This window comes from Corylus avellana, chromosome ca4 (genome assembly GCF_901000735.1).
Source record: "Corylus avellana chromosome ca4, CavTom2PMs-1.0".
Classification (NCBI taxonomy): domain Eukaryota; kingdom Viridiplantae; phylum Streptophyta; class Magnoliopsida; order Fagales; family Betulaceae; genus Corylus; species Corylus avellana.
In genome coordinates this window covers 28470066-28490259 of record NC_081544.1, presented here as the reverse complement: position 1 = coordinate 28490259, position 20194 = coordinate 28470066, and the positions used below count along the sequence as shown (strand labels likewise).

General features: G+C 35.4%; 5 protein-coding genes and 2 pseudogenes across 5 annotated transcripts in view; 4 read left to right on the top strand and 3 right to left on the bottom strand.

The window, feature by feature from the left end:
* The first annotated feature begins 1334 nt into the window (after positions 1 to 1334).
* Positions 1335 to 2087, top strand: LOC132178370 (disease resistance protein RUN1-like; annotated as a pseudogene).
* Positions 2088 to 2147: 60 nt separating this feature from the next.
* Positions 2148 to 4978, top strand: LOC132178369 (disease resistance-like protein DSC1). Its single transcript, XM_059590812.1, has 4 exons — positions 2148 to 2249; positions 2766 to 2816; positions 3148 to 4047; positions 4331 to 4978. The coding sequence occupies exons 1-4, from the start codon at positions 2148 to 2150 to the stop codon at positions 4976 to 4978; spliced, it is 1701 nt and encodes a 566-aa protein (XP_059446795.1).
* A 354-nt stretch (positions 4979 to 5332) lies between these two features.
* Positions 5333 to 5979, bottom strand: LOC132179572 (metallothionein-like protein type 2). Its single transcript, XM_059592313.1, has 3 exons — positions 5830 to 5979; positions 5657 to 5737; positions 5333 to 5567 (listed from the first exon to the last, which is right to left on the bottom strand). The coding sequence occupies exons 1-3, from the start codon at positions 5895 to 5897 to the stop codon at positions 5474 to 5476; spliced, it is 243 nt and encodes an 80-aa protein (XP_059448296.1). The 5' UTR covers positions 5898 to 5979; the 3' UTR covers positions 5333 to 5473.
* Positions 5980 to 8482: 2503 nt separating this feature from the next.
* LOC132178368 (disease resistance protein RUN1-like) lies at positions 8483 to 10756 on the top strand (annotated as a pseudogene).
* A 3-nt stretch (positions 10757 to 10759) lies between these two features.
* LOC132178367 (disease resistance protein RPP2B-like) lies at positions 10760 to 13260 on the top strand. The gene is made up of 4 exons (XM_059590811.1): positions 10760 to 10861; positions 11264 to 11539; positions 11630 to 12541; positions 12646 to 13260. Exons 1-4 carry the CDS (start codon positions 10760 to 10762, stop codon positions 13258 to 13260), a joined length of 1905 nt encoding a protein of 634 aa, XP_059446794.1.
* Positions 13261 to 15442: 2182 nt separating this feature from the next.
* On the bottom strand, positions 15443 to 18355 carry LOC132177706 (elongation factor 1-alpha). Its single transcript, XM_059590136.1, has 3 exons — positions 18247 to 18355; positions 17117 to 17596; positions 15443 to 16586 (listed from the first exon to the last, which is right to left on the bottom strand). The coding sequence occupies exons 2-3, from the start codon at positions 17576 to 17578 to the stop codon at positions 15705 to 15707; spliced, it is 1344 nt and encodes a 447-aa protein (XP_059446119.1). The 5' UTR covers positions 17579 to 17596; positions 18247 to 18355; the 3' UTR covers positions 15443 to 15704.
* A 1585-nt stretch (positions 18356 to 19940) lies between these two features.
* LOC132178366 (elongation factor 1-alpha-like) overlaps positions 19941 to 20194 on the bottom strand; it is a 2450-nt gene continuing 2196 nt past the window's right edge. The window contains exon 2 of the mRNA XM_059590810.1: positions 19941 to 19960. Within this exon, the coding sequence (XP_059446793.1) occupies positions 19941 to 19960 (20 nt within the window). The remainder of the gene's footprint in view (positions 19961 to 20194) is intronic.

Here is a 20194-nt window from a genome sequence, read left to right as displayed (position 1 = left end):
GGAAGAGAGCTCTGTTTGAAGTTGCTAATTTGTCTGGATGGCATCTAAGAAACAATGGACAAAGGTATAGGCAATCATTTTACATTTTTAATTTTACTGCTGAGAAGTTCATGCATATTTGCTGGACAATAACATTAATAATATAGAATAAAGATCCTCAAGAATTTGTAAGGTATTCTACCCAGCTGATTCCTCAAATATCAACCATTATTTTTAAATTAAATGATTGAAATTTTACCATAGATATCAGAAGTTAATTGCTTAACAACTCAACACTTTTTTTTTTTTTTTTGAAACAACTCAACACTTTTCAACTCAATCATCTTCACATGGTTAATTTGATGAGTATAATGATATTACAAAAGCATATAATCCAATAGTCACTACCCCTAATCCACTCCATTCTCACTACCCCAGAAAATAAAAAATAAAAACACCATTCACGTTGTTTATCATAGGTGGTGTAACTCTGGCTTGGTAAATTTAATTTACATCGTTTAAATGACAAACAACAAGAATTTACCTAAACGACGTAATGGTTGACGTCGTTTAATTGTTTATGTTGTTTAAGTATAAGATGTAAATGTTGACATCGTTTATTTAAACAACCTCAACGTTTAAACGACGTAATAAGTGAGGCGTCGTTTACATCATAAACGACGTTAAATATTTGTTAGATATAGATATAGATTCACATATAGTAAGGGTCTGTTTAGATTTACGATTTAAAAATAGAGATTTAAAAACGTGATTTTAAAAAAAGCAGTTAAGCATATGGTAAAATTGCAGTTTTACTTTTAAATTCGCAGTTTAGCCTTTAAAACTGTGTGTTTTCAAAAAAGAACTCTATTACCTATGATTTGAAAATGCATTTTTTTTTTCCACAATTTTTCAATTATACAATCCCAAACAATTTATTTTCTGCGATTTGATTTAAATCACACTTGTTGTCTGCAAAATCACTATGTCAACACACACTCTAAACATAATTCTATGGTATCTAAAATTTAGCCCGGTAGTACCATATATGCTAGTAAGGGATATTAGCCAAAACTAATATGCTCTAACTTTTTATATGTAGGCATGAAACGTTTATTTCAATATTTTTTACTTGTATAATGTGACTAACTTCTAAAAATAATTTTCAGGCATGAAGCCAAGTACATTAGGGAAATTGTTGAAGAGATTTCAAGAGAAATAAATAGCAGGTACTTGTTCGTAACACTCTACCCAGTTGGACTAGATATAGGTGTGGAAGACATCACTTCATTGTTACGTGTTGGAGTTGACGATGTTCGCATGGTAGGAATTTGGGGAATGGGTGGAATGGAAAAATGACCATAGCTAAAGCCATTTATAACCAATTTTTTCATTGGTTTGAATGTAAAAGTTTTCTTGCAAATGTTAGGGAAACTTCTAAAGAACCTAGTGGTGAGATTCGTTTACAAGAGCAACTTCTTTCTGATATCTTGAAGACAAGCAAGATAAGGGTAAGTAGTGTTGCTAGAGGAATCAGTATGATAAGTGAAAGACTTCGTGCTAAAGGGTACTTGTTATACTTGATGATATAGATCACAAGGAGCAATTGAATGCCATAGCTGGAAGGCGTGATTGGTTTGGTCTGAGAAATAGAATTATAATAACAACTAGAGATGAGCATTTGCTAAAGGGGCTTGAAGTGGATGGAATATATACAGCTAAAGAAATGAATGACACTAAATCTCTTGAACTCTTTAGTTGGCATGCCTTTTGCAAATAGTGACCCCCCTAAAGATTATATTGACTTATCAAGAAGTGTCGTTGCTTACACTAGAGGATTGCCACTAGCTTTTGAAGTTTTGGGCTCTTCCTTATTCTCTAGGAGCAAGCAAGAATGGGAAAGTACGTTGGAGAAATTGAAAAAGATTCCTAAGAATCAAATCCAAGAAAAACTTAGAATAAGCTTTGATGCGCTGAGTGATGATACTGAAAAGGATATATTCCTTGATATATTGTGCTTCTTTATTGGAATGGACAAAAACAATGCCATACAAATATTGGATGGTTGTGGTCTTTCCGCGGAGATTGGAATTAGTGTCCTCATTTAGCGGTATCTTCTTACAGTTGACGAGAGAGACAAGCTTGCGATGCATGATTTGCTTCGAGACATGGGGAGAGAAATTGTTCCCAAAGAATACCCCAAGGAACCTGGAAAATATAGTAGATTGTGGCTGCATGAGGATGCATTTGATATATTGACAAATCATAAGGTAAGAACTTTCTCTATGGAAACAAATTAAAAGAAAAACATAATGTTATGTTTAAATACATTTATTATAAGGAAATCAAATTAATGCACGCTAACTCATTTCAATCATATGTTGTGAGAGCATTTACACAAAAGTAGAATTCACGTTATTTATACAAAGTATTTCATGTAAGTATAAAGCATGCACATTTGATAGATAAAATAGACGCATCAAAAGATTGATAAAAGGTTTCGCCACGTGACTACGTGAGTTTCACTCACCTTGGTCGTATATGGGTCTAATTCTTAGTACTCGTCCTTAAGCTCTCTAGCATCGTTGCCTGTTAAAAGTCCTATTATTAATTAGTGGGTTCTAGCAATATGGCCTTTGGGTGGTGAGGTCCCATAGAGGCCTTTGATGAGAGCCAAGTGGGTCCTCAGCGTATTGGCCATTGGGCACTCCACTTATTTACATTAAAAAAAAAAACTACGGACTACAATATAACCACTTTTCTTATACAACTTTTGTCTTATACAGGGAACAAAAGTAATTGAAGGACTCACTTCAAAAATTCTAAGTTCAAGTAAGGTGAATATCAGTACAATGACATTTAAAAAGATGTTCAGACTGAGATTACTCCAACTTGACCATATACAACTCATTGGAGAGAGTGAAAATCTTTTTAAAGAATTAAGGTGGCTTCGTTGACATGAATTCCCTCAAGAGTTTATGCCAGATGACTTTTATCCCAAAAAAATAGTTGCAATTGACTTGCGATATAGCAATCTCATACAAGTCTGGGAAGATCCCAAGGTATTAATTAACCTTAATCTTTGAATCAATGAGTTTCGATGTTTTAGGCTCTAATGTTTTGCTTTGTAATTTCTTTTTTCTTTGTGTGTTCTCATTTGTTTAGCAGGTTTTCAAGAAGATGGAAATCTTAAATCTTAGTCATTCCTATTACCTAATTCAAACTCCGGACTTTTCAAGTCTCCCCAATCTTGAGAAATTAATACTCAAAGATTGTACTAGTTTGTTTAAGATCGACCAATCTATTGGAGATCTTAGTAATCTTGTCTTGGTAAATTTAAAAGATTGCATATACCTTCAAACTTTGCCTAGGAGTTTCTATAAGTTGACGTCTCTGAAAATTCTCATTCTTTCTGGTTGTTCTAAAATTGACGATTTGGCTAACGACTTGGGAGAGATGGAATCCTTGGCAACTCTTCGTGCAGACAACACTGCTATAACACAAGTGCCATTCACCATAGTGAAACTGAAGAACCTCAAACATTTATCTCTATGTGGGTGTAAAGGATCACCATCAGAGACATTGCCTTCGCTCTTTTGCAGTCAAATACCGTCAATAAATCTATTGTCGGCTAGGCTACAAGGCTTGAACTCACTAACAGAGTTATGTCTCCGTGAGTGCAATTTACCAGATGGTGCAATTCCTTCAGATATTGGGAGTTTATGTTCTCTTCAATCTTTAGATCTAGGAGGCAACAGTTTTAGTAGCCTACCACCAAGCGTTGGTGGTCTTTCGCGGCTTAGCACTTTCAAATTGACATGTTGCAAAAGGCTTCAATCAATCCCAGATTTACCTGTAGGTTTGATTTTTCTGGTTGTAACAAACTGCATGGCGCTGGAAAGTATGCCAGATCTATCAAAGTTCGAAAATATGACCAGTTTGAGCCTTATTAATTGCCATAATTTGGTCGAGATTCCAGGTTTGGTTAAGTTGTCCAATCCTGTTGTATCTGTTCACATGGAAGGGTGCAGAAATCTCTCAACTACTTTTAAGCAAACCTTCCTACAGGTTTGTTTCATCTCTCTCTCAAAATATGCACTTTAATTTTAACAGACAAATAATTGTTATCAATAATTTGCTTATATTTTTTTACAAATTTAATAAATCAACCATTAGATTTGTGAGATCCACCATTGACTTATGTAGGATCCACATAAGTTTACAAATCTAAAGGTTGATTTGTAAGATGAGATGAGAAAATTATATATGGGCAAAATATTGACATCAATCATTTTTCATTTTAACATATTGCTTATATGTATGCATGCATGCCATGCTCCTGATGGTACAGGAATGGAGTATGCGTGGAATTGGTAGATTTGGAATTTTCCTCCTTGGCAATGATATTCCTGATTGGTTCACGTTTAAAGATGAGGGGTCTTCGGTAAGCTTTGAGTGCGCTCATTCTGTTGAATGGAATTTCAAAGGGTTCGCTACATGCATTGTCTATTCATCAAGTGTTTTGGTATTATCTACCTATAGCACTCGCATCTCAATTATCAACCATACCAAGAACACTATTCAAACCATTACGCCAACAACAATTGGTGGCCCAACCCCCCCGGGAGACCACTTGTGGCTATGCAATGTTCATAAAAGCAGGGTGGATTTCGAGGGCGGTGACAAAGTAACAGTTGGTGTAGATTTTGGACCTGAAATCGTTGTTAAGAAGACAGGGGTTTGTCTAGCATACGACAGGGCTGTCGAAGGAAAAATGATGGATTATGCCTCTACATCAAGTGAGGATGCCACTCATGTTGTTAGTGATGACAAAGATGCAACCAAAGATAATGTTGGGATGGTGCCTACAAGAGTCATTCGTGATGATAAGTTCAAACCCAAGCATGAGTTGTTAATTTTGCAGATGGATCTCTTCAACCTTGTAAATAACATGGATGAAACCTATATGCAGCAACTCTCTGAAGATTTTCGTATATAATAATGTTTCCAAGAAAATTGTGTTTTTTTACTTTATAAGGAAAGAGAAAGACAGAGCGTTTGTTAGAGTACTTATGTTTGAAAGAAAAATTACCATCCACATTCGAATAAGTGCTCTAATAGCATCCTTTCTAAATGTTCGGTCTCAGTAGTCTGAAAATATTAATTAAATAATTAAATTTATCATTTTTTATATATATATATATAGTATGAGAATGTACTACTTTCTACAAATGTTTTTTTTTTTGTGCACATAATTAGGTTTGTTGGCCTTTCGACGGACCAATTAATCAAACTACAGAAAGATTTTGAGCAGCTATCTAATTACTGTGAATCTCAATCTTCAAACAAGCCATAACAAAGCAACAATTGAAGGAAATGGATTTGCAATAATATATAGATCCAATAATATATAGATCTAGCGTCCATACATTCCTTTTTATTTATATGATAATTCCAAAAGCCACAAATGCTTTGTTCATTTCAAATTTTGTCATCACTTGCAGTTGCATGGGTCGCAGCTGCAGTTTGATCCACACTTGCAGCCGTTCTCTGCTCCAAAGCTCATCTCAGACGACCCCTCATAGCAGCTGCAATAACATATATAGTCAAAAAAATTGCAACTTATTTGCATCAAAATTTGATTTGATATTATGTAATATGTGTCATGTTTACGTACATCTTCACTGGTGCAACCCCTGCAATAATGGTCTCAGTCGTCGCCTTCTCTGAGTAACTCAGGTCAGGGCACATGCCGCACCTGCAAAATCATAAAATTTACAACAAATATTGGAGAACATATTCCCTATATATATATATATATATATATATATAGCAAACTAGAGGAGATACCCATTGCAGCTGCCCCCGCACTTGCAGGCAGAGCCACAGCCACACTTTCCACCGCAGCAGGAAGACATTTTCTTCAGAGAAATAATTGAGGTCAGGAAAAGATTTTAACTGGGAATTGAATTCACACACAACTCTTGGACGAGTTTTCAAGTGGAGTCCTGAGCTGCTATTTATAATGGAGTTCAGTGTAGAAATTTAGAGTACTCGTATCCACCATACACGTGGGTAAATCTTAGACTAATATATAATATCTATCTCGTTTGTTATAATACTAATTTAAATTTTAAGAATAGATATTGATTTAACATAGTATATATCATTTCTCAAAAAAAAAAAACATAGTATATATCAAAGGGGGTTCATGAGTTCAAACCCTAATTTTATAGTGTATTCTCATTTCAATTAAATATTCAGTGTGTTAAGTTTTAATTATTGAGAGAGTTTAAGCACAACACACGTACATGACGATAAATAAATGTTAAAATAATTAATTTAAATAATTAAGTCCACATTTTTAAGGATTATATATATATATATTAAATCAACATTTCAGCAAACCCATAATGGAATTATATGATTTTATATATATGCACAAGGGAAGGGAGAGAAAGGGAATGGAGATTTGAATTAGTGTATTCGTTTCATGAAGCGTGATCTCCGGTCTATTGAGTTACCTCTTGAGATGGAATTATATGATTTTATATATTCATCATGTTGCTTTAAATATCAAGAAAATTAATCAAAAATCAAAAACCATCTTATCTTAAAAATATTCAAATAATAAATGAGGGGCCTTGCTAAGAGATTCCTTGCTGCTTTTCCATTCACAAAAAGAATGGTATGCGGAAAACCTCTTTTTGCTTTTAGCCTTTTAGGTTGTGAGTTGGGAAGAAAACTCTGGGATGCACAATATGCTTATGGTGGGCCTCAAATGGCTTCTAACCCCTGATTGTGGAGTTTGCTTTGGTTCTAACTGTTCAATGAATTGTTATCTTTACATTTATGGATCTCTTCGTCTGCTTTTTCTTTTCTTTTCTTTTTTTGTATTTTCTATTAAAAATGTTAAGTCTGTCGAATTATTTCTTCAACAGCCATTGAATAATTGTTGCTTATTGCTACTTAAATTCTTTTGGTTTGGATGGTGTTAAATCAACAATGAAAGCAGAGAAATTCCTATGTGTGCATTGAAAAACTTTTTGTTCTTTCTTGAGACATTTTAGGGCTCGGGTCTTTAGTTTTGTTCATGCTCATTTATGACGCTTATTTTATATACTTAAAAAATAAATAAATAAATAAATAATGAGTCACTTAAAACACGTCACTTCAACCGATGCAAAATGTCACATGTAGATGACATATGTCATTTTTATAAAATAAGTTAGAGGAAATTTTTCCAACCCAGTTTAGAGGAAAACTCTATCCATAAATAAATTGATGTTAAAAGAAGCATTACCCTCTAATCACTAGGGTCACACAAACTCTCCCCCAAAACTCGAAATCAATTTTCCTACAAATTCAAAAACTTGTATCAAGACATCCATTCCATAGAATCTCATAGTAAAAGTTGTAACTGGACAAAGGATAACTAGCTAGAAGCAGTGTTTTTAATTCTTGAATAAAATAACGAAAAAAAAAATTATTACCTGATCAGGAAATAAGAGGATAAAAGAAAATAAACCGCATATAAGCTAAGTAAAGAAATTATGGCGGGTCTTGGTCGGGTCCTGGGGGGTACCAGTCGGGTCCCGCCGTGGTCTCGACCGGATCTCGATAAGTTCTGGTAACGTCCTGATTAGATTTGTCGAATGAGATCCTCAAACTCGAAAAATAGTTTATAGTTTTTAAAAATAACAACAATTTTTCGGGAATTAAAGCTTTTTCGGTCAAACCAAAATTATTTCTATTGACTATTATTTTCCGTCGCACCAAACACTCGAAAATATGGAAAACATTTTTCAAAAATCATTTTACGCTGAAACAAACATAACCTATATGAGAGAGAGAACAAATTGCATTTTTGGTTTATTGTGGTTTTTTTGTTTTTTGTCATGCCTATGTGGTTATGATATTCAACAATGAAACGAATCGTTTAAGCATATTTCACACGAGATGTTAAGATTCTTAGCCAAAAAAAAAGGACAGATTCTTTTATCGGATTTATCAAGCCAATCTCATTGTTCTTCCGTTGTTGTCAAAGCATGAATCTAAAAACAAAAATTATTTTGGTGTTTCAATCAAAGAAACCAACTGAAAACAACCAATAAGCCAACTATATATTCGCTTTAATCTTATTAAGATCTCATGCATGTACCTTTGTTTCAATCGAAGTGCCATGATATTGTCATTTAAATCCAAAAACATCATCAACACTAATAAATCTAACGTGCTAAAGAAGATAATAAGAATTAAAAAATAAAATGGAGAAAAGAGAAAACCTTTTTCCTTCATTCACAGGGGTTAAATCCAAATTATATATGTAAAGAGAGTTTAAAAAAAAAAAAAAAATGGAGACAAAAATAATTAAAAATAAAAAAACGATGGTTGACTTTGGAAGTTGGATCAATAAATTGCACTCATATGATGGGCATCAACCATGCATTTGAAACTCCATCTCCTTTGCCATTTTCCACTTCTCAACAACTCGCCTTGGGCCATGGCCGCGGGAACATCTTCATCTTCATCTTCTTTTTCTTCTTCTAGAAGATCTTCTTCTGATTCCCATCCTAAATGGACTTGGGATGTCTTCTTGAGTTTCATAGGTGAACACCAGCGCAATAATTTCACGGGAGACCTCTATTTCACTTTGATAGATGCGGGAACCAACACCTTCATAGATTCCAACGAGCTCCCAAAAGGAGAACAAATTGCATACGAACTGTTGTGTGCAATCCAAGGGTCAAGAATTTATGTCATTGTCTTCTCGAGTAATTACGCGGATTCAAGTTGGTGTTTGGAGAGATCATGGATTGCCGAAGAACTCGGAGGCAACTGGTTCTGCCTATATTCTATGATGTTGATCCATCGGATGTGCGGCACCAAAATGGTAGTTTTGCAAAACACGAAGAGTGTCACTCGTTGGACATAGACAAAGTACTCAAGTGGAGGAGAGCTTTATTTGAAGTTGCTAATTTATCCGGGTGGCATCTAAGATACGGGTATAGAAAATCATTTTGCATTTTTTTTTTTAATGCTAAGAATTTCAGATTTGATGAACAATAACATCAATAATATAGAATAAAGATCCTCTAGAATTTGTATAGTATACTATCAAGTAAATTTCTCAAATATCAACCATTATTTTCAAATTAAATGGATGAAAATTTTCTATATAAGAAAATTTAAAAAAAAAAAAAAAAATTTGCTAAGATCTGTCTCAGCATAATGGGTAGTGGGTTGTAGCCCACAACAACTCACTACCCCTCTTAAACTTCTAACGCCATGTCATGTAGTGCTCTAGTACCACATGACTTGACAACTTGGCTCAGATAAGGAAAAGTGCTGATCGACCACATCTATGCTATTACTCCAAAAAGACTAATCCATTTGGAGTCTTCATAGAATTCCTTATAAAGCCCAATTTTACCTAATAACTAGACAATGTAAAACACACTTGTGACTATCTTTATAAATCATCAACTTTATATGAACTATTCATCATCTCCTTAATATGAGACTAGAGTGTAGAATAACGATGTTGTAAGTAGTGGTGCCAGAGGCAAAGGCACCCACGTATACTAAACATAATTTTGTGGTATCTAAAATTTTGTCTTTCTTCAAACTTAGCCCAGGTAATATCATATATGTTTGTGAATAAGGGATAATAGACAAAACTAATATGCTCTAACTTTTTATATGTCGTCATGAAACCTTTATTTCAATTTCAATTCTTGCTTATATAATCTGACTCTGACTTCTAAAAATAATTTTCAGGCATGAAGCCAAGTTTATTAGGGAAATTCTTGAAGAAATCTTAAGAGAACCGAACAACACATACTTGTTTGTAGCACTCTACCCGGTTGGACTAGAGATACGTGTGAAAGACATGATTGCAATGTTACTAGGTGGACCTGACGATGTTCGCATGGTAGGAATTTGGGGAAGAGGTGGAATTGGAAAAACAACCCTTGCTAAAGCCATTTATAACCAATTTTTTCATTGTTTTGAATGCAAAAGTTTTCTTGCAAATGTTAGGGAAACTTTCAAAGAACCTAATGGCGAGGTTTGTTTACAAAAGCAACTTCTTTATGATATCTTGAAGACAAGCAAGATAAGCATAAGTAGTGTTGCTAGATGAATCAATATGATAAGAGAAAGACTTCGTACTAAAAGGGTACTTGTTATACTTGATGATATAGATCAAGAGGAGCAATTGCATGCCATAGCTAGAAGGTGTGATTGGTTTGGTCCAGGAAGTAGAATTATTATAACAACTAGAGATGAGCATTTGCTAAAGGGGCTTGAAGTGGATGAAATATATACAGATAAGGAAATGGGTAGCTATGAATCTCTTGAACTCTTTAGTTGGCATGCCTTTAGGAATAGTAACCCCCCTGAAGATTATATTGACTTAGCAAAAAGTGTTGTTGCTTACACCGGAGGATTGCCACTATCTCTTGAAGTTTTGGGATCTTCCCTATTCTCTAGCAGCAAGCAAGAATGGCAAAGTGCTTTGGAAAAATTGAAAAATATTTCTAAGCATCAAATCCAAGAAAAACTTAGAATAAGCTTTGATCTTCTGAATGATGATATTGAAAAGGATATATTCCTTGATATATCATGTTTTTTTATTGGAATGGATAAAAATAATGTGATACAAATATTGGATGGTTGTGGTCTTTCTGCGGATATTGGAATTAGCGTCCTCATGCAACGATATCTTCTTACAATTGATGAGAGAAATAAACTTAGAATGCATGATTTCCTTTGAGACATGGGGAGAGAAATTGTTCGTGAAGAAGACCCGAAGAAACCTGGAAAATGTAGTAGATTGTGGCTGCATGAGGAGGCATTTGATATATTGACAAAGCATAAGGTGAGAACTTTATCTATGAAAATAAACTAAAAGAAAAAACAGAGTGTTATGTTTAAATACATTTATTGTAATGGAAGCAAATGCATGCTAACTCATATCAATCATATGTTGTGACGATGTAATACCTTGTAATTATTTTTATTTTAAGGGCACTTTAGGAAGTTAAATTCAAAAATAGTCACGTGCCACACAAGTGACTACTTTTCGTCTATTTTGATATCAATTGCTAACAAGTACCTTTGTGGTGGTATTTTGAGGTGCGTAGATATTACATTTAAAGTTTAGTGGTGTAAGTATAAAAGTTGAGGTAATTAGGGGCTAGTAGCATATTTAAAAAATAAATAAACTCTCAACTACAAAATAACCCCACTTTTCTTATACAACTTTTGTGATTTTTTACAGGGAACTAAAACAGTTGAAGGACTCACTTCAAATTTTTCAAGTTCAAGTACGGTGAATATCAATACAATAGCATTTATAAAAATGCGTAGGCTGAGATTACTCCAACTTGATCATGTACAACTCACTGGAGAATGTGGGAATCTTTTTAAAGAATTAAGGTGGCTCCGTTGGCATGGATTCCCTCAAGAATTTCTACCAGTTAATTTTTATCCAAAAGAGTTAGTTGCAATTGACTTGCGATATAGCAATCTCATACAAGTTTGGAAAGATCCCAAGGTATAATATAACCTTAATCTTTAATCAATGTGTTTTGATGTTCTATGCTATAATGGTGTGTTTTGTTTCTTTTTTTCATTTGTTTGGCAGTTGTTCAAGAAGATGAAAATCCTAAATCTCAGTCATTCTCATTATCTAATCAAGACCCCAAACTTTTCAAGTCTCCCCAATCTTGAGAAATTAATACTCAAAGATTGTACTGGTTTATTTGAAGTTGACCAATCTATTGGAGATCTTAGTAATCTTGTTTCGGTAAATTTGAAAGATTGCAAATGCCTTAAAACTCTTCCACAAAGCTTTTATAAGTTGAAGTCTCTAAAAATTCTCGTTCTTTCCGGTTGTTCTAAAATTAGCCATTTGGCTGATGACTTGGGAGAGATGGAATCCTTGACAACTCTTCGTGCAGACAACACTGCTATAAGACAAGTGCCATTCACCATAGTACAACTGAAGAACCTCACACATTTATTTCTAGATGGGTGCAAAGGATCACCATCCGAAACATTGCCTTCACTTTTTTACAGTCTAATACCACAAAGTCCTGAGTCAATAAATCTATTGCCTGCTAGGCTACAAGGCTTAAGCTCACTAACACACCTATGTCTCCGGGAGTGCAATTTATCAGATGGCGCAATTCCTGCAAATATTCAAAGTATAAATTCTCTTCGGTGTTTAGATCTCGGAGGCAATAGTTTTAGTAGCCTACCAGCAAGCATTGGTGGTCTTTCGAAGCTTAGAATTCTCAAATTGACAAGTTGCAAAAGGCTTCAATCAATCCCATATTTACCAACAGGTTTGATGTTTCTGGTTGTAACAAACTGCATGGCGCTAGAAAGTATGCCAGATCTATCAATGCTCAAAAAAATGGCCAATTTGAGCCTTACTAATTGCCACAAATTGGAGGAGATTCAAGGTTTGGATCAGTTGTGGAATCCTGTTTTATCCATTCACATGGAAGGGTGCAGAAATCTAACATCTACTTTTAAGCAAAGCTTTCTACAGGTTTGTTTCCTCTCTCTCTCTCTCTCTCTCTCTCTCTCTCTCTCTCAAAATATGCACTTTAATTTTAACATATATATATATATGCCATGCTCTTGATGGTACAGGAATGGTGTATGCGTGGAATTGGTAGATTTAGCATTTTTCTCCCTGGCAATGATATTCCTGATTGGTTCACTTATAAAGATGAGGGGTCATGGGTACGCTTCAAGTGGGCTGATTCTGCCGAAGGGAGTTTTAAAGGATTTGTTACATGCATTGTTTATTCGTCACTTGTTATGGTAGTATCTCCATACTGCACTCAAATCATGATTCCCAACCATAACAATCGTACTTGTCAGGCCATTAGTCCAACAACAATTGGTGGCCCAATCCCCCCTGGAGATCACTTGGGGATATTCAATGTTGATAAAAATATGTTCGATTTGGAGTTCGGTGAAGAAGTTGAGGTGTTAGTAGATTTTGGACCTGAGATTATTGTTAAAAAGACGGGGGTCTGTCTAGTATATGGAAAAAGGACACATGTTATTGATGAGGAGGATGCCGCTGTTGTTGTTGATGATGAAGCTGCAACTTTACTCAAGTCTATGAGAGTCGTCGTTAGTGAAGATAACTTCAGACACCAGTATCAAAACTTAGTTCGGGAGGTAGATATCTTCAACTTTATAATAAACATGGAGGAAACCGATATGCTGCAGCTCTCTCAAGATTATTGCAGATGATTTTGAATATGGAGTTGGGACATTGTTTGTAGGCTTTATTTAGCTTTTCGGGCGATTAGCAAATTGTGTGCTTTTTTTTTTTTTTTTTTTTACTTGATAGGGAAAGAGAAAGAGAGCAATTGTTAGAAGAACTATGTTTTGTTTGAAAAACTACCATCGACATTTGAATTAAGTGCTCTAATCGCATCATTTCGAAAGGTTTCACCATTTTTCAAGTGGGTTCCAACAATTGCACCCTTCCCAAATACTTGCATCCTTTCAAATAGTTGTATCTTTTTTTTAAAAAAAAAATGCTAGTTTTCATTTTTTTTTTTTTTTTTTTTTCTTTTTTTTTAAGACGGAGTATTAATTCCTTGTTTTTTCTCTCTAGATTTTAGTGAGAAAATATAGAAGGTTGACTCATTACAAAGCACGAGGAAAGAACTTTCTCTAAGGAAAGAACCAAAAAATAAAGAATAGGAAAACCTTTTTTTTTTTTTTTTAATTGAATAAGAAAGGAGTTATATAGGGAATGATCATTTTCACTCCTAATCCGAAAGGAAAAAGGAGGGACGATCCTAAAAACAAAAAAGGAGTGAGCTCCCCAACAATAGACCCAAAAGAAACTAAAGACGAAAACGACAGAAAAATCCTAGTAACAGTTGGGAATGAGTCAAATAAATGGCTCGGCTCATCAAGCGAACCAAAACGGCCAAAATAGGTTGTTATAAACAGCAAAATTCCATAAACGGAATAACACCCCAAAGGGTAGCCGACACGACCATTAGTGGTCGGAAAAGAACAATACAGCCGACCATCAGTAGTCAGAAAGGAGAGGAAGATCTCTGTAAAAAAAACGAAAAAATGCCAGATCAAGGATCTAACCCAAAAAATGAACACAGTGAACAGAAAAATACAAGGAAATACAAAGAGACAACAAATACAAGCAAATAAAAGCAGAATAAAATCTCCTGAACCAAAAATCAGCAACCCCAGCGGTGGAGATGGTTGAGACGCGGCGGAGGGAGAAGATGAAGCCGGAGACGATGGTGGATGGGCGTGATAGGTGGTGGGGCTGCCATAGGAAAGGAGATCAGACTTCAAAGAAACCAAATTGGAGAACCATGACAAAACCGAACGAAAAGGCTGTAGCCTTGGCTCTGAGGAGGCGGAGGAGTGTCGGAGGAAGGGCTAGTTGGGATTTCAGGTGAAGATGGGATAAATCACACAAGGCAATGGATAAAACCGGAGAAAGAAATCACCGGTGAGAGACATAATAGAGAGAGAGGAAGAGGGATAGAAGAGGGGAGGAGGGGGTGGGAAAAATCAGGTCAGCCGTTCTTCCCACCCCAAGTCTTGCTTTTCTCTTTCTGGAGGCACTAGAGAGAAAAGAAGAAAACCCTAGCGGAAAAAGAAGAAAACCCTAAATAGGAAAACTTGTTTCTTATCAAATGATCTCTCACATGCTTGAGTGTAATCCCCATTGTTTTCTTTGCCAGCAGCACTCAACCGATTTTGTACTTAGAAAAATGGATACATTATATTAAGCAAAGCCAGATAAATGAAACAATCAACGAGAAAGATTTTTTTTTTTTTTCGTAAGTAAATCGAAAAACCAAACTGAAAACAAATACAAGAAGGTAAAGACGAAGCTAAAGACGGTGAAAAAAAAAGGGGGATAGGGAATCCTTCCCACTTACAAGGAAAAGAAGGGCTAGGAGGATGATAAAGAATTTTGGTCAACTCAAATGATAGTGAGGGGGCTTGAAAAATGTCATTGGAAAGCATTCCGTCAAAAGTTTAGCCCAAATTACTTTTGCCTAAAATAAACCAAGTTGCAATAATGCAATTGACTTGCTATAAAGCTGTCTCGAAAAGTTGGAGAGGATCAAGAGGGTCGACTATTGAATTCTCTTTTCTCTTTTAGTTGGATTTTCTCATCTGTTTAAAAGTTGTTCCAGGCGATTAAAAACCTACCATTCTTACATGCCCCAAACATTGTCGGGCAAAGAAATGACAAGGCATCCGTAGCCACAACATAAATCTCTCATGAAAATTAATGAAGGATTGAATTATATGCATCATCCGACATAAACAACAGAATAGGGAAAAAAAAATCAATGAGGGCAGACCAAAATAGCACCCACACGAAGAAACAAACATAAAACCTCAAGGAATCTTAAAGGTGCCAAAAACAGGTATATAAATACTAAATTAAAAGCCTTAAATTTAAATTAACTCAAAACATCCACAATAAAAGGGTGTTAAAACTCCCGGACTCCACCACTGGCAATGTGTTGCCACCGCCTGTCTAGCACCCAGTTCTGGGTGCGACGACCAGACATGCAACACATAAAACCAATAGAAATAAAACTAGAGACAAAACCGACTAGAAATTGAAAAGGCACACAGTAATAGAGATATAAATTGTTCACAACATCAATGAAAATGAGTGAACGCACAATTCACTTCTTCTTGGCAGCAGATTTGGTAACCTTAGCACCAGAGGGATCCTTCTTCTCAACACCCTTGATAACACCAACAGCAACAGTCTGGCGCATGTCCCTAACAGCAAAACGACCAAGGGGTGGGTACTCAGAGAAAGTCTCAACAACCATGGGCTTGGTGGGAATCATCTTGATAATCCCTGCATCACCGTTCTTCAAAAACTTGGGCTCCTTCTCGAGCTCCTTACCAGACCGCCTGTCAATCTTAGTGACAAGCTCAGCAAACTTGACAGCAATGTGGCAGGTGTGGCAGTCGAGAACTGGGGCATAGCCATTTCCAATCTGACCAGGGTGGTTCATGATAATGACCTGAGATGTGAAGTTAGCAGCTTCCCTGGCAGGGTCATCCTTTGAGTTGGATGCAACAAAACCACGCTTGAGATCCTTCACAGCAACGTTCTTGACGTTGAAGCCAACATTGTCACCTGGCAAAGCCTCCAGAAGAGCCTCGTGGTGCATCTCAACAGACTTAACTTCAGTGGTTAGTCCAGTTGGGCCAAAGGTGACAACCATACCAGGCTTGATGACACCGGTCTCAACACGACCAACTGGAACAGTTCCAATACCACCAATCTTGTAAACATCCTGAAGAGGGAGACGGAGAGGCTTGTCTGAGGGCCTCTTGGGCTCAGAGAGCAGGTCAAGAGCATCAAGGAGGGTTGGGCCCTTGTACCAGTCAAGGTTGGTGGACCTCTCAATCATGTTGTCACCCTCGAAACCAGAGATAGGAACAAATGGGATTTTGTCAGGGTTGTAACCAACCTTCTTCAGGTAGGAAGAAACTTCCTTCACAATTTCATCATACCTCGCCTTGGAGTATTTAGGGGTAGTTGCATCCATCTACAAAGAACAATAACATAAATTGAGTGATAAACAATAGCACAAACTACAACTTCAGCCCTAAAAAAATACCCATGGTTCAACAATTGAGAATTTTCACATTAGATAAAAAGATACTATTACTCATAAAAAACACTCAGCCAGCGCCACAAAAGAATAAATGTATTTAAGTTCAACTTGGAAAAGGTAGAAAGCTTAGGACAAAAACTAATGTCAAAAACAACAGGATATATATAATACAGAGGCAATAAAAAAGAAAAGGGAGGGAGGGATTTGAACCCTCTATAGTTCTTTGTATAGAACTATACCACTTGGCCATCTCTCTTAGTAAAAAACCAAAACATATCATCGAATAAAGTGGGCACCCATCAAAGCATAGGACTGCATTTCAATTAATGCCCATAAATGCCATTAGTAAATATCAACATTGCACTTGCACTTGAGGGTGTCCTTTTATCAGATGAAACGAACTAGGGAGGGGCATCTAATCATAAGATAAAGCATAAACGGAAACAATAAGAAGACAATACCTTGTTGCAGCAACAGATCATCTGCTTTACACCAAGGGTAAAGGCAAGGAGAGCATGCTCACGGGTCTGGCCGTCCTTGGAGATTCCAGCTTCAAAACCACCAGTGGTGGAATCAATGATAAGGACGGCACAGTCGGCCTGTGAAGTCCCAGTAATCATGTTCTTGATAAAGTCACGATGTCCAGGAGCATCGATGACAGTGCAGTAGTACTTGGTGGTCTCAAACTTCCACAAGGCAATATCGATGGTGATACCACGCTCACGCTCAGCCTTGAGCTTGTCAAGCACCCAGGCGTACTTGAATGACCTCTTGTTCATTTCAGCGGCTTCCTTCTCGAACCTCTCGATCACACGCTTGTCGATTCCTCCGAGCTTGTAGATCAAGTGGCCTGTGGTGGTCGACTTGCCGGAGTCGACATGGCCAATGACCACGATGTTGATGTGAACCTTCTCTTTACCCATTCTAAATCACAAAACTAACTACAAAAGAAGATTAAAAGGGGGGAAAACAAGGTTTTGTCAGATTGAATTAAAGATAAAAATTCTCAAAGATCTACAAAACCAACAAAAAAAACTAAAAAGAAAAATCATAATTATGATGATATTCCATTGAGCATGAGAAAAAGGCGCATTAACCAAACGCAAATTATTCTTTAAAAACACTTTACAATGTTATAGAAAAGGGAATACAAACCTAGATTTCTTATTTCATATGAAGAAAAATATATAAATCAAAAGCATGACTAATAGAAAAGAAAATTCATCAACTTATTAGCGCGGGAAACATTATTATACATGACAAAGATCGATTCATGTAGGATCAAAAAAGTCACACAATCCCTGAATTGAATCTACTAAACTACAAAACTCATCCGCATCAACATCAAATCTAAAACCAGCGAACCCTACTACGAAATTTGAATACCGAAAACTCAACAAAACTTACATCAAGAAGAAACAGATCTAACCCAACTAACCAAAACATAAAAACAAGAGAAAAATCAACACCAAAATGCAGAGACCGAACCAAATATGCCCTTTAAGAGCGTAACAAAGAACACAAACAGAAATTAATAGAACCAATATCACCGATCTACTACGCATAAGAAGGAGAGAACAGTTTTACGCACCTTAAGCTAAGGCGGCTGAGAGAGATACCCTAAAACCCTGAAAGAGAAAAGGCAGAGAGTGAGGCAGAATGTGAGTGCGTAAGGCGAGCGCTATATGCCCTATTTATAGCTGAGGGACTCGGAGATAGCTAGGGTTTCTTCGAGCGAGGCCGTGATTTCGTTCTTTTTTGGTTCACGGTTTTGCCCCTAACTAGAGGCTGCAATAACGATTTAGTCCTATATGCTTCTATAATAAGTAAAAAGTCAACCACACAATCGGGTTCGGGTATTTTGGACCATGACCGGGTTTTTAAAATTTGACATTGACCGTCCTTCTTTTTCTCTTGTTAATAGCATTATTGAAATTTCCTCAAAATTAGTTTAGAGAAAATATTTTTCAATCCATTTAAAATAGTGTCAACTATCTATAAATATTTAAAATGTTAGTCTAAGTTAGTAAATTGTTATTAATGACCTTAAAAATTGAATGTGTGTTTTAAATGTTTATAGATACTTTGCAATATATAAATGAGTTGAAAGATATTTTCTCTAAACTGATTCAGAGAAAATTTATGTCATTATTTTTGTTTTTTTTAACTACTCACTTTTTTGGAGCATTTCTAGCAATTTCGCTATTTTAACTATCAAGTTTCACTATTTGATTTAAAAAAAAAAAATTCAAAGATTTCTTTCTTCTTTTTTTTGAACTTTTTTCAAATAATAGAGAATGAGAGATAAAAATTATATTATTTTTTATTTATTTGATGAGTGAATAATACTCACTAAAGATAGTGAGTAAGACTATTCATCACCAAACCAAAATCACTATTTTAGTGTGGTTGTTGGGGAGTGTTTTTTTTTTGTGATTTTTAGTGATTTGGCTCACCAAAATAACAAAAAAAAAAAAAAACTAGTTTGGGGAGGTCACGTAAAGGTTGATTTTTTATAATTTTTTTTGTTTAGTTTGAAAAAATATTTTGTACATAATATAAATATAATAAGTGGTTTTACTGTATTTAAAAGTGTTTTATGCTATAAAAGTTGTCTTATATTTTGAATTATTTGTTAATAATTTTAACCAAAGTACGGATACACTTGATAAAATTTTGACAAGTGTTTTAAATTTTGAATTTTGAAAAAATAAAATGTATGAATTGATTTGGTTGGGGCCATATTTGAGAAAGGATTCGGCTTCTATGCAGTAGTGAAAACTACCGCATATATGCTGTTAAGATTTTGGATGGCTCAGATTTAATCTGTCTTTTTAACTCAAAAACTCACGCCGTCTCTTTTCCTCCGCGAAACAAAATAAAACATCTATTTCCAATCAGTGTAAAACCAAGAGGAGTACGCAAAACAAAACATGTTTAAATTTAGATGCAGACACGACCTCAAATTTAATCCATGCCTTTTTAACTCAAAATCTCACGCGGTTTGACCAAACAACAAACGTCTCTCTTCTTCCATGATATTTTCTTCCATCAAACAAAACAAACCTCTATTTGCTACTGGGAAATGAAATTTGTCATAATGAAAGTCCTACTTAGTTTAGATGCCTACAGCACTCTCTTGACTCTTCTCTCTCTTTTAAAGATGTCTGGTTAGTACAAAAGAATTGATTTGCCTTTCATAAAAACATTTTGAAATCTCACAACCATGATTGTCATAGGTGATTTGAGCGCTTGCATAGACAATTACATATGTACTCTTAACTTTCAAAGTCCATGCAAATAAACTAGCAAAAGTTTCAAAAAGAGTTCAGTAAAAAAATTCAATGTGCTGTGAGATTTCAAACCAATGAAGCTCCTCACGAGCTTGACTTTAAAAGCTTTGCACTAACCTATTCTTTTCGGAAGTGAAAAAAAAAAAAAAAAAAAAGGAAATCTCATGTAAAAACAATGAACAATCCAGATTATCGATTATTGACAACAATAAACTATTTGGTCATTTCCTCTATTTTAGCTTCATA

Bases quoted from the DNA above. Each gene is read 5' to 3' on its own strand.
- LOC132178369 (XM_059590812.1), top strand. From the start codon at position 2,148: ATGGGGAGAGAAATTGTTCCCAAAGAATACCCCAAGGAACCTGGAAAA. The intron at 2,250-2,765 runs GTAAGAACTTTC...TGTCTTATACAG, and splicing joins ATATATTGACAAATCATAAG to GGAACAAAAGTAATTGAAGG. The intron at 4,048-4,330 runs GTTTGTTTCATC...CTGATGGTACAG, and splicing joins TTAAGCAAACCTTCCTACAG to GAATGGAGTATGCGTGGAAT.
- LOC132179572 (XM_059592313.1), bottom strand. From the start codon at position 5,897: ATGTCTTCCTGCTGCGGTGGAAAGTGTGGCTGTGGCTCTGCCTGCAAG. The intron at 5,738-5,829 runs GTATCTCCTCTA...ATGATTTTGCAG, and splicing joins TGCGGGGGCAGCTGCAATGG to GTGCGGCATGTGCCCTGACC. The intron at 5,568-5,656 runs GTACGTAAACAT...ATGTTATTGCAG, and splicing joins GGGGTTGCACCAGTGAAGAT to CTGCTATGAGGGGTCGTCTG.
- LOC132178367 (XM_059590811.1), top strand. From the start codon at position 10,760: ATGGGGAGAGAAATTGTTCGTGAAGAAGACCCGAAGAAACCTGGAAAA. The intron at 11,540-11,629 runs GTATAATATAAC...TTTGTTTGGCAG, and splicing joins AAGTTTGGAAAGATCCCAAG to TTGTTCAAGAAGATGAAAAT. The intron at 12,542-12,645 runs GTTTGTTTCCTC...TTGATGGTACAG, and splicing joins TTAAGCAAAGCTTTCTACAG to GAATGGTGTATGCGTGGAAT.
- LOC132177706 (XM_059590136.1), bottom strand. From the start codon at position 17,578: ATGGGTAAAGAGAAGGTTCACATCAACATCGTGGTCATTGGCCATGTC. The intron at 16,587-17,116 runs GTATTGTCTTCT...TGTTCTTTGTAG, and splicing joins TGATCTGTTGCTGCAACAAG to ATGGATGCAACTACCCCTAA.